A 13,677-nucleotide genomic window follows, 5' to 3' on the forward strand; every position below is an offset into this window, starting at 1 on the left:
CACGTCGAACAACATGTTTGGAATCGAGAGGAGTAAAGTTGGACTTACGAACAAATCGATTTACGAACAGACCTCTGGAAACTAACTCGTTTCGTAAGTAGAGGAGTCCATGTATTGTAAATTGTTCAGTTATTGTTCGAATAAGTTGAGAAGCGTACAGAATTATTATTTTAGCGGCCACTCGTGGCGTCGTGTGCTGTGGTGCACCGTGCACGTGTTTTAACTGGCGCTCTGATGGGATGGAATCACGTCACGCGTGGCTTGATTTCCTTACTTTAAACTCCTCGACTGGGTCAGGAATGAATGCAATTAATTCTCATTCGAATTAACTGTACTTATGCGAGTGAAAATGTGATTCTGAAACCCTAAAATTTGAAGGATTAAATAAATAAATATAACCTCAACCCTCGGGGCCGTCCATAAATGACGTCACGCACCTGGGGGGGGGGGGGTGGGGGTCAGACATTTGTGACGATGTGTTACGGGGGGAGGGGGGGGGGTTGAGAAATGTGACGTCACATCAAAATGCGCAACTTTATATAAATATAGACAACACGTTCTACTTAATTAAATAGACTTTTTTAAAAATGTTTTATCCTACAACATCAGAGTGCAGCGCCACATTAAATACGCACTACGATGACAATGGTTTAAAGCAATTTGAAGCATGTTTTATTTTCAAAATGGAATCATGGTTTTGGGGGGTGGGGGGCAGAGCTTTGTGACGTCATATTTGAGGGGGGGTCTGACTTTTTGTGACGCCGTGTGACGAAGGGGGGGGGGGGTCAAAAATCGTACAAAATCGCGTGACGTCATTTATGGACGGCCCCATATCCACAAAACAGAACACAAATTTAACACCCCCCTCCCTTATGTTGTAATCACGAATTTTAAGCCGAGATAAGTTAACACGAAACCCGCTAGAGTAATAATTCGTTAGAATCAAGAAAATACCCGGCACTATGCATTCATCACTCACTTGACGCGCAGGGCAATCTCGAGCGAGTCCGCTCTACCGCGGCTCTCAACGGAAACGCATGGGGCAGCGCGCGTCGTCTTCTGCATCGTTTCATTTGGTGGGGGCGAATGCGTTGGCTCCCGACTCATTCATCGATGTCCGCCAGGCGAGTCAAATTGAGACCCTTCTGTAACAAGCGACGTCTGTACGCTTTTGGCCTTCTGTTACACAACCACACCTCGCTACACCTGGTCACACGTAGCCACACCTGATAACACCTCGCCACACCTGGTCACACGTAGCCACACCGGACCAGACATAGTCACACCTGGCCACACCTGGCTACACCTCGTTAGACCTGGCCACGCCTCGCCACACCTGGCCGATCAGGATATGCAAGCTCAGCCACACGAACGTTTCTCTCTGACTCTCGCTCGGTCTCCTGTGTATAGGAATAAAGGAATATAGGGACCAATGACATTGCGTTATCATGGATAGGCACATTTACTGCCGGAGTGGTAGAGCCCCACTTCAAGCCAGCTCAAGCAGCCTTCCACATAATATCGAGTGAGGAATTAAGTCCTGCTCTTAGCCATGTCTAAACACGGTGGGGGGAGGGGGGTGTATGCGGACAATAGAAGAGACAAAGATCTCCCGTATCGCCTGAACAGACTATTGGGGCAAGTGCTGTTAGCGAGTAGCACCTATGAAGGCCGGCCACACCCACGGCGACATCCACATTGGCCGTGCCCCTGCCGTCGGCCCCTCTCCGCCGTGGAGTTGGACCCGACAGCGGGTGACCGAGCTAGCGAGGCCTCTTTATCTGCCTCCACAGTCGGGGACCTCCGGAGCCGCGTGCTCGCTCGCCAGCCACAACGGTGGCCAATTCGCTCGAGGATTGATTTTCCTTAAAAGCAATTAACGCCAAAGTGCTGATTTCAACAGAAACCAGAAATGAGATCAATAGACAATTTTGCCCGATGTCAGAAACTGCTGCGAGCCCTCTCTCTCTCTCTCCGGTCCTGCGTGCAACTGCTGCCACGGCGTGGTTTCTAAAAGGAAGAAGAAGGCTGGGATGGGGTGGGAGGGAGGGAGGGAGGCACCGCAGCGGTTCGTGGCTCCCGGTTGAGGAGGGAGCGATGTCCGGCCTGGGCTTTTTCCAGTTTCGGGTGGCAACGCAGGCGAATTCACCGAGACACTGGAATGCGCCTGGCAGTGACACCAACGAGTCAGAGTAACGGTCAGTGGGGAAACCAGAACTTATGGCTCGTTGGATAGTTGCTTAGATGTATGGGGTAGAGCTATCGTCTGTTTTCATTGGTGTTGGATGTGAGGGCGCTGCTTGCAAGGCCAGGTGATTCGGATTAGTGGGATGGCTTGGTATTGTACCTGAATTAATAGCTGAATATGTTTCGGGGGAGCTCAAAAAGATGGGTGTATGACGAGCAATGGGCTTAGTGTACCCTGCCCCTAGCATGCTCCCCACGGGAAGCCATGGTCCTGTCACCTGTGGATGCTCTTCTGTTCCGTGGTTCTGCGGCAAAGGCGCAGCGTCACACTCCGGTTCGGTTGGCTACTTACGGTGCGAAAGAAGTTCCCCATACGGTACATTCACTCAAGTCAAGTTGATGTTTTGAACGATTGTAATTCATTACCTTGTTTCACGTGCCAAATATTGAATAGACACTGCATACGGGTGTTTAAATACTGTACGAGTACAACTAATTCTACCCTTCATTTCACATATTAGGCATGAACACTTGGACGTAATTTAGCGTAATGAATCCGATTATGAAATTGTATATTGGACCGTATGTGCGCAAAGTTCCACGCGTTCTCTGTACAGACGGGCATAAAAGAGCCTTCTAAACATCTCATGACGCAGGTGCAGCTGCACGAGGGAGGCTTCTGGTGCTGCTCCGAGTAGCCCCGTTGCACTGTGAGGCACGGAGCAAAGGGCTACCCTGGTGAAGATGACAAACACCGGACATCAATCCACTCACAAGCCACACAAGACATAGATGCCCTATATATCCTTAACAGACTGTTGGGGCAAGTTCCGTGAGTAGCACCTATGAAGGCCGGCTCGGTACAAGGGGTGGGTGGCCAAGCACCACACTTCAACAGGCACTCATGTGGGGCTGAGTCGACCTAGGGGAGCCCCAGGACCGGTTCAGATTAATCGTCACTGATGTTCGCCGGGAGCTAGAATCGACCTCGGATCGCCGGGTTCTTAGCGCAGCGCGCTACCCACTACGCTACCGCTCCACACACAGAGAGATGCAGGTAATAAGCAGATCATATACGCACTCTGCTTACACTTGTATAATCCAAAGGGTGGTTGAAGCGGTGGCATGAATACGGCCGAGACTACTTTAGGGAGTTTAAAAATTATAGCCGTGAACGTTGCGCATGAAAGTGCCAAGCATGCAGCAATGAGTGATTTGCTCACACACCAGTCTTGTCTTGGTACATTAATCATGCCACAGTCACAGACACAACCGGGACACTTGGGAAAGCTTTGCAAGACTCGGTAAACTTTTACAATCTATGCTTCGCAAGGTCTCTTCCAGTTGTCTTGCTCAAAACGTTCAATTGAAAAACAGGACGTCACTTGTAAGGGCTTACGGGGTTTCTGTTCCAAAGTTCTGTGAATGAAAACAAACACAATCAGACTTGCTTGGTTCCTTACATTGATCATTCAAATGCATACAACCTCATTACGCCTTGCCGTGGTACATTATAGCACATATTTACAGGGCTCCCTTGTGTATGTCCTCATACAAATACACATTCTTTTTCCCAGTTTGAACTTGTATACAATATTAAAAATGTGGGTCAAACAGAGCCCCCCATTGTTTAGAGGCAATGATCCTGCCCATCACATCTAGCAACCCAGCAGCATGTATTTAACAAGCCTGATTCTGCTGATGGTGTCCAGAAGGTTGGAACCGGTCCAGAGTGTGACTCGCTGAAACAAATGATAATCTTGGTCTGGGAAGCCAATCGGCCGATGGATTTAAACATTTGTATTTACATGAGCCGATAGAGAGGACAGTGTGTATCACACCAATATACATATCCTGTGATGATAGCAATTGTATTGGATAGACTTAGTTATATACAATCATCATCATGATCCATTGCATATCCACTGTTGGATGGAGGCAACCTCACGGTATAACCGTGACTGTACGTCACAAGCCATCTGACTTCCACGCGAGCCGATTACATCGTTTCATCTCCACGGTGGATCGCCCCTTGTGGCTGCCATTCCATTACCAGTCCTGGCCATCGACTCTCAATCATCACCTTGTAACCATGCGTCCTGCCCCAAGCCAACTCTTCTTTACTAGTCACTACGATGCCTCTCATTTGTAGTGTATATCTCAGTGCTCCTCGTTCTGCTTTCTCCGAGTGTAATGCTGAGCACCTCTCTCTCTCCACGTTTCGCTGTGCAACTTTCAGATGTTGTTTCATCGTCTTTGTCACTGTCCCCTGATGCATGTAATTTAGTTGGAGCAATGGTTGAAAACGTTCCTCCTCGGGCCCTTGTGTGCGCTGCTTTTCACGACCATCAGCTTCTCACCAGCGCTCCGTCGTTCTCTTGGTCAATGAGCCCCAGAAAATATATTTCACTTGTCGGTGCCACCAGGGGTGGCATAACTTTAGTGCTTGAAATTGATGCGTGTGGCCAATACCAGTGAGTGATGTGATAATACTTGAGAGGGTTATCAAATAATCCACTCGTATTGCCATATAACTACAGTACGTCAGGACTGCTATAGATATGCTACCCTAGGTGGTGCCCATTTCTGGTGTGGCCCATGGACCATCTTGTTTGCCTAATTGTTATACATTTCGTGATGCACTGTGTCCACATCATGCCAACCATCTGTAACTGCGTTATACATGCACACGCACACTCAACGTTATTAATGTCCGTACGCTTAATTTTTCAACGCGGTAATGCAAACATCAATGCACTTATTTTGTTGATAAATCAATGGCCGGCGTTGATTCCTCCGCTTGAACCGTGTTAGAGGCCATTGGGACGCCGCGCCTCTGTCCAGAGGGAGAGCTGCGATGCGCGTGCAAGCTGTGTACAAGAACAACAACAACAATAGTGGTCCCACGGTGGCTAGGAAATGTTAACTACCTCGCCTGGTATACAAGGAGGTCGTGGGTTCGATCCCGACCCTGACGCTGCTGTATATTTGGTGCTTGCGTGTTCTCCCTGTGGTCGCGTGGATTTTTCTCCGGGTATTTAGAAACATGCGTTATTATTTGGCTGTTGTAAATGTTTACATGATAAGCTACTTCGTTGAGCTATCATTTGTGGCCAGGTCGCTTCTAAAAAAGGGCTATAAGAGCTCAGTGAGCCTTATCTGGTAAAATATAAATATAAAGAGTAATCATTATTCTAATTTTAGTGTGCTGTACAGAGCTTCAATTACTAACAGCTCCTCGACACAATTCGTAGAGGTAAAGTATAATGACATGTTATGTAGAATACATAACAGCCCTTTTGTTGGCTACCTGCTGGATGAAGGGCACCCCTGGCACCGTGTCGGTTGGGTGACCATACTTCACCATCCTGGCCACTGCGGGTTGGTGAAGGGGGGAAAGAGTCCAGGGCCGGTTCCGGTACATTTCGCCGCTGATGTTAGCCTTGGCTGAGGATCGACCTCGGGTCGCCAGGTTTAGGAGTTCGCCAAGCACTGCTGCTGCACCCTGCAGGTAGCTGACCTCGATACGCAGGTGCGGGCCCGCCGATGCCAAGCCTCGAATTCGACGAGGGCCCATATATTCAGCAATAAAAGACATGCAAAACATGTGAAAATCCATAGACGGTAATGCGAGGGATATAAGCAGTCATTTAAACGGCTTATTGCCACGGACGAACGCTCCGTAATGAAGAATCGATACGTAATTTACAAGAAGTGATACGTGATAAGTAATGCGTGTAAACACGGCGTTGTGCACGCGTCATAACGACGAGTCCGTGACGCTCGCTGTCGATGCTTTGCCTCGACTCGTTTTCGAACGTTTTCTTTTTTAACACCATCCGAAAATACGCACGTGAAATGTGTACGTAAAATAATTTATCGTCGAGTGTCACGTGCGAAATCTCAACACGAAGCCAGGCTCCGCTTCTACGTGCGAAGGATTTGTTAGGCGTGAAAAGTCGCGGTGCGGCGCAGCGCGACCGGAGTTTGAGACGCCCGCTCCGACGGATCTATTGGACGTCAAACAACGCAACCGAAGAGTGAACAGTGACAACGGGCCCTTGCCGAAGCACCAGAGAGGCGGTGGTAGCCGCAGGGGTTAGGTTCGGTGGTGCGGCTGGCACCGGTGGGCGATTGGCTCGTCGGTTCTTCGCTAGTCCAGGCGTCGGAAAACAAAATAACAAGAAGAGCCATTCTTTTCGAATTCCGTCCAAAACCCCCCCCCCTCAATATTTCAAGAGCCGCAATGCACTCAGGGCCGGATGAAGATTGTGTAGGCTCCTGGGCTAACAGGTACTGTGAGGCCCCCAGTAATATTTTCAAAAGGAAAACAAAGTTAAAGAAAAATTAAATGTATATTTACAAGGCTAACAACAAATACAATTCAGCATTCACAAGTGAAATAACTTTTCACTTAAATCTCTGGAGGCCCTCCAGCCGGCGGAGGCCCCTGGGCTGCAGCCCCGAAAGCCCCCCGTGCCTTAATCCGGCTCTGAATGCACTGTGTGGTGAATACGAGAGGGCGGTCGTGGCTAATTAACGCGTCACGAAGCGGTCCTTGAAGAGCCGCACGCGGCCGCGTGTGGGGGACGTTCAGCCCCGAGGCCGGGGCGAGGAGGAGGAGGAGGAGGCGGTGGTTGAGTTTTATCCGCAGAGAGCGGTGTCCCTGTGGAATCGGCCACCCAACACACAACGCGCGGTGGAAGCAGATTCACTGGGAACTCTTCGAGAGAAACGACTCGATGCGATTCGAGAAAATCGATCTGCTCCTGACCACCGAACGAGCCGCATGGACCGAATGGTCGCCCCCCCCAACCTTCCCTTGTTTGTAACCTTCCTCATGCTGTTATGTTATTGTTGTGTAATTGTCGTTATGTTCTTGGTGTTGTATTCTTCTTGTCGTTATGGTCTTAAAGAGCGTCCTGCCATTTGGCGAGTCGGTATGCCTCGCGCCAAAGCCGCTTGCCACGTCTTCTTTTCTCAATTGCGAACTCCATTTATTTGAATTGCTTCTCGTAATTAGTTTGCTCCCCCACCCCACGCATCGAGGTTGGCTACGTACGGGGATGCGAAAAAAGGTTCAACGTACACATCCCTGGTCGGTCCTATCCGCTTTTCATGTTCTGGCGCTCAGAGCCATCGCACGCGCTGCTGATAGAGAGAAGCGCGTGAGAGGTGAACGTTGCATGCTGGGTGGCAATCCCCTCCCCGCCATCTCGTTTGTGGTGTTGTTCTTCTCACGCCGGGGCAATCTGCCGGTCTCATTTGTCAATTGTTCATTATCAAGTCCAATAACACTTGCAAGTCGCGCATTTACGGATGTCACTGAAGTAAAATAAGTCACGAGTTTGAATCCTCCCTGAATGCAGTTAGCAATAAATCCAGCTGATAAGATATGATATCCACGTAATGTGATTCTATCGTCATAAAATGCCTATTATTTTACCGTCTGTATGCATGTTCCCATATATTTAAATTATTAAAAAAACTAAGTTCTGGAATAGACGTGGCACAATTACGGGTAACGTCAGGAGAAGCGATATCTAAATTGGACACGACCCTCCTCTTTCACCACACCAGCACTCACCACTGTGGTGAAGTATGGTAAAAAAAAACACCCAAAGCCAACAGCATGGAGAGGCCCTCATCCAGCAGTGGAATGGCACAAAGTCCACGCATTATTACGACTGATATTGACAAAACAAAGGCTGGGGTGGGAGGCTTGCTGATAGCAGGGCTGTGCCCACAGTGATTATTATAATCGGCACTCCACAAATCAGGGGATTCAAACGAGTGCAATGATGTGATGGTTGGACCTTCTGCTTGAGAAAGTGGCTCTCAACTCATTGAGCAGTCACCATCGACCGTCGTCGATTCACTGCTGGGTGAAGGCCGCCCTCGAAGTCCTGCGATTCCACAATCTTTTTAATTTGCTCTCCAACACACCGGTGTGCTGTACGAGTAATGAATTAGCATGTTCTGTTTCGATTTAAAGCTTTCGTGACTGCAAGGATTCATCTTCTTTGGTTCTTTCGGTAAAGTCACGTAGAATGAGAATAAAATAATACATTGATAAAATAAAATAACACAATAATATTCTCACGACGTTTCGGCCACAACACAGCGCTGTCCTCCAGACAGTCTCGTCCCCTTCACCTGATGAAGGCCGCTTGTGTTGTGGCCGAAACGTCGTGAGAATATTATTGTGTTATTTTATTTTATCAATGTATTATTTTATTCTTATTCTAGCATGTTCTGTTTAAGTGACAAACCTTACCAAATGGCTATCGGGTGGTGGCGGATTTAACGACACATTTATATTTGCGCGATCTTACCCAAACCCCCCCCCCTCTGTATTATGGATCCACAATCTATATCTGGCTACTCCATCCCATCGTTCCGTCTCAAGGGGAAGATCATCCTCCTCCTCTCGGGCGCATTCTCACCTTGAACCGCTATTCAGTTGGGAATCTCGTCTCATGGTCAATGCCCACGCCCACTCACGTGTCCTAACGGTAAACATGACGCCTCTCTTTTGTGGTCGTTCTCCGATCCGCGTGTTCCTCTTCCCTCTCGGTGTCATTCCGGAGCATACGTCTCTCCGTGCCTCGTTTCTTTATGAGCAATAAGCCACGCATTTCACCAAAGCGAAACCAACGCTTGTCGCACGCCTGCAGCATGTATGCATAGGCAATGGAAATCAGTGCATTACATTTCAACATGTGATACACGATTGAAGAACAATGTGTACTAATTATATTATATATGCACGAATCCAATCAAATCCATATATATTAGAATTTTCTGGAACATCATATGGAAGACCGTGAAATTAAAGGTGAATGGCAGCGGGCAAAACGAGAGAGAGAGAGAGGAACAATTTCCTGCCTTTACCCAGCAAAACCTCACCGAGTCTCAAGACTCTTTCAGGAGGTTCCTGCATCGGGACATTTGACCAAATTACATGAATAATTTGCTTTTTGGAGCAAACTGAAGTACCCGGATGAAACCTACTATGCGCGTAAGCTCCGCACGGATGGATTAAAGAATCCATTACTAATCCTGCTCGAGCCTGGTGGACCTCTCGGCACAAGCCGACAGGCCGCTTGAATTGTCAAGCAGTGAGCAGGCTCAGGCGTGATTAGCTTGCGAGATCTCACGAGGTTGGGGACTCCGGCAAGACCCGATCGTATACATGTCTGTGTTGGGCATCGACATAAACACCGGGAGATGTAAAACAATGACTAGTAGTCATATTCATACAAAAGCACAAGGAGACGAAGCTATAGTCACAGCACCAGCTGTCTCATGGCGTACTTTATTAATTACACGAAACTTGACACCAAACTCAAACAGGCAGAACAAGAGACGATCCCAACCCTATGAGATTGCACTGAACGGAGGAAAATGACGAGGTACCCCCCCCCCCCTCAACGCCGCGTGCGGGGGAGTGGCGAGGGGCGTGGGGAGCGTGGGGGGCGTGGCAAGGGGGAGGGCGTGGCATGGGGGGGCGTGGCAAGGGGGGGGCGATGTCCAAACGCGTCCACGCCCTACGGCGAAACCAAAGCGTCGAGGGAGAAGTGCGTTCTGAAGAAAATATACTCAGCTACTTTACAAGTACATGTACAAAAGGTTTAGATAAATATTTGCACACTATAGAAAGAAATTACATCCGATGCCAGTGTTTTTCGTTTTGCCTTGCGAGTTTGTGTGTGCGTGTGTGTGCGCGTGCGTGAAGAAATGTTTATTAAATGTTATACTTTTGTTTTGAAATGCGCAGAATACTGGTACGAGTTGGCGGGTCAACCCTGGCAGGAGTTGACACGTCTTCTAACACGCGGCGCCGGTCGGTATTCACGAACGGAGCACGATGCCCTCTCTCTTTCCTCGCTTCCTCGACGTCTCCCTCCCCCCTCGACTCCCGACACAAACTTCGGCTCCGTCAGGGAGCAAACAGGCGGAGAGAGCTTCGGTAGCAAAACAAAGTCCATCCAAACTAGAGGCCTCAACGCACGCACGCACGCACAGGGGCGGACCGATCGACCGCCTAACAGAGTACAATATGTACACGTTCCTAACATCGTGGAAGCATCCAGACTACGCTCACAATGTACGCCGCCGCACGCTGGAGACAAAATGAACAACCCCCGTCAGCGTTGCCGTGACGCGCCGCTTGCTCGGTGTGTTTTTGCGCGGCATGAAAGGTGAGCGAGGAGCCGCCGCTGAGAGGATTCTCGACGTCGCGAGACGCGCCGAGAGTCGAAGGGGATGACGCCGATCCATGCCGAGCAGGCAGAGGTAATGGGGCAGAGTTCACCTGAATGCAGAAGCTGCTCAAACTCTTCTTATATAAATACTTTGCTTGGGATGGGGAGTGGGGAGCAACAGCATCTCCATAACAAGAGAAACATTGAATCTGCATTGTGTTCTCATCCGGTTATAAAAAAACGGCGCTTCTTTTTTGTGCAAAACAGATTGGCGCGTCGCTGTTGCGCACAGCCTCCGCTTTCCCACGCGGAGGCTCAAACGGATCAGCAAAACATTCTTCGCAGAATCCTCGGAGAAGATTTGCAGGGCTGAAGAGGACGCACGTGGCCCGGCACGCCGAGCCGTGCACCTCGGCGACCTCGGAGGAGTCGGTTCCCAGTAGTGTCGCGTCCCTGTGCTCGAAACATTTAAATCGTGTACAAAAAAAACATTATTCTTCTTACACATGTAAACAGATGTTCTCAGAGGTTCCTTTTCTCTTCATCTTTTTCAAGTGGGAGGGCAGGAAGTGCTGCAGGCAGGCGTTTGGTTTTTTGCGCGTCGCGAGTGGGGCGGGGGGGGGTGGTGGTGAAGGATTTCACCGTCGGCTCCGCGACTCTGGCAGCAGATTTCGGTCCGCTCCTTCCGCGTGGCGACGGCGCCACCGCGGCACAAGAAGTGCCCCTAGCACCAATAGCACCGAAATAATTTACACGTCCGCACGGTGGCTCAAGCGACGGCGCCGAGAGCCGCGCCCCCCCCCCCCCCCCCCCCGTATCGCCCCAGCCACACGGCAGAGGCGATGTTCACGTGCGTCCGCCGTTCGATGAATTATTCCAAATGGTTTTAAAAATGTAAAACGCATTTTTTTGGGGTGGTTAAATAAAAAAAAAGTTTCCATAAAGAGAATTATTTCATAACGCATGTATATATTTGATATGCCTTTTACTGCCGCGACAAAGGGAAAATGGTGCAGTTAAACGGCGCCAAACTTCTTCTCGCGGAACAGCGTTGGGTGCGAGATGGTCCAATCCCGCCGTCTGCTCTAAGGGAAGTAGAAAAAATTTTGAAAACTGGCGAATCTATCAAACGCTCATCGACACATTCTCGACGTGGAACCATTTTCGAGCGTCAAGACGGTTTTTTTTTTTCAGATGATTAAAAAAATATCGCGATCCTAGAAAATGTTTTTCCAAAACCATTTCGACCGCACGAGCCATCGTTGGCGTCCGCTCATCGCGAGGTCCCGCTCCGATCGCGAAGCGAGGTTTCCCGGGGGCCAGCGTCGTGTGGCTCTCACGGGCCGTCGCCCCCCGCTCCGGCGTCTCTCTCACGCCTCGTTGGACAGCTGGCTGGCCGTGGACGAGAAAGAATCGTAGAGCGAGTCGCTCAGCGACTCCACGTTGTCCCCCGTCGCCTTGCCGGAAGCGAAGGACGCGTCGTCGCCCGCACGATCCTCGCCCTCGCGATCCTCGCTCTCCTCGCCGCCGTCCTTGGGCGACGCCGCCGGGCCCCGCGGCGAGCGGACGACGCCCGGCCCAAGCGCCCCCGGCACCGCCGCCACGTGGCGCCGTCGCTGCTGCTGCTGCTGCGGGAACGCGCCGTCGGGGCCGGCAGCGGCTCGCTGGCCCCCGCCGTCGCCCTGGAGAGACGGAGAGAGATTGACGAGCGTCCGGCACGGGATGGTGGCATAAGAACTGAATGCCAATTTGCGTTTCGTCTCCCTCTATCTACCGCGCATAGACACATACACGCTGCTATTAACTAATGATTGGTATTTTACCAGGTAAGGCCTGTTAAGCTATATAGTACCTTTTTTCGGAAGCGACCTGACCACAAATGATAGCCCAACAAAGTGGCTTATCTCGTGGAAATTTATAGCAGCCAAATACTCTCAACGCATGTTTCTAAATGTGAGAGGACCTGGAGAAAAATCCATGGAACTACAAAGATAAAGATCCCCCGTATAGCCTTAACAGACTGTTGGAGCAAGTGCTGTTAGCGAGCACCTATGAAGGCCGGCACAACGCCCAGTTGCCTTTGTTTCCCGAGTGTTTTACACACCGCACCAGGTACTCAATTGAGGCCGAGTCGACCTAGGGGAGGCCCACGGCCGGTTAAAATATTCGCCACTGTTATTGATCGTGAGCGGGAACCAAACTCTGGTTGCCGGTTTTTTATCGCAGCTTGCTAACCGCTACACTACCACTCACCACCCACGTAACTACACACACACTCACGTACACACAAATATAAGCACATACACACACACACTGATACATATATACACACTTAAAGACAAAGAGCCCCCATATAGCCTTTAACAGACTGTTGGGGCAAGTGCTGTTATCGAGTAGCACCAATGAAGGCTGACACGGCACACGAGGGGATGGGTGGCCAGCACCACGCCCGGCCGCTGTATGTGTGTATCTGAGACAGATCCAACCTTCTGAGACAAGATACACAGTCACATGGACAGATATGCGTGCAAACAAATGCACAACCGCACAAAGTTACATATGTAGACACCCGAAGACAGCCTTAGTGAGATGAGTGTTTAATATTTACGTTAAAGGTGTGAACGTGTTAGTGTTGCCACCAGTGTCTACCAGACAGTTTGAAAATTAAATTTTCATCACATAAATGAAGTAATTACAATGCCTGTACAGTGGAAGCACGCACAGGGCTACAATTATCCACACTCCGACTCTCAAGGAATCATTGAGGATTACATTTTGCGGGGAAATAATTTTACACACGTAAAAGTTTGCAACGCTGCTGGCCAAAAAAAAAAGACGGGAAAAAGAGAACCCTCATCCTTAGCTTTCACCCCCTCTCCCTCCCCTTCGATAACTCACGACACCCGCTCAAAACAAATAGCAAGAGGGAGACTCCCAGAAGTGACACGGAAATTGAGACAACGTTAACTGGGAAAGGTTAGCCTGCTCGTAATTAAAAGCAGAATGTGGATTGCGATTCCCTCCCACCAACACAAAATGATTAAAGAAATCTTTCCCTCGTGACCAGAGCTCAACGTCTCTGCATCATCATCATCTCGGTATCGCTGGCAAGAGCAGCGGAATGGTGAGAGCTACAATGGGCACACGGCCGACAATCTCCGGGGAATGTCGCACAGTCGCTGGCTAATAACTTCCCCACTCTTCCACAGAAGGTTTCGTTTTACGGACTCTGGATGTTAATTTTCATTCTGTGCACCGAACCCAATTAAGAATGAATCCCCCG

At 49.7% G+C, this 13,677-nt stretch overlaps 1 protein-coding gene across 15 annotated transcripts in view; it reads right to left on the reverse strand.

The window, feature by feature from the left end:
* Positions 1–9,471: 9,471 nt before the first annotated feature.
* The window catches only part of NCKAP5 (NCK associated protein 5), a 268,026-nt gene continuing 263,820 nt past the window's right edge, over positions 9,472–13,677 (reverse strand). For all 15 annotated transcript variants that reach the window (XM_032944573.2, XM_032944576.2, XM_032944592.2 and 12 more), the window contains one exon: positions 9,472–12,076. In XM_032944573.2, the coding sequence (XP_032800464.2) occupies positions 11,765–12,076 (312 nt within the window). In that variant the 3' untranslated portion in view covers positions 9,472–11,764. The remainder of the gene's footprint in view (positions 12,077–13,677) is intronic.

The sequence above is a fragment of the Petromyzon marinus genome, chromosome 4 (genome assembly GCF_048934315.1).
Source record: "Petromyzon marinus isolate PM22_M1 ecotype Great Lakes invasive population chromosome 4, UKy_Petmar_22M1.pri1.0, whole genome shotgun sequence".
In the NCBI taxonomy this organism is placed as follows: Eukaryota; Metazoa; Chordata; class Hyperoartia; order Petromyzontiformes; family Petromyzontidae; genus Petromyzon; species Petromyzon marinus.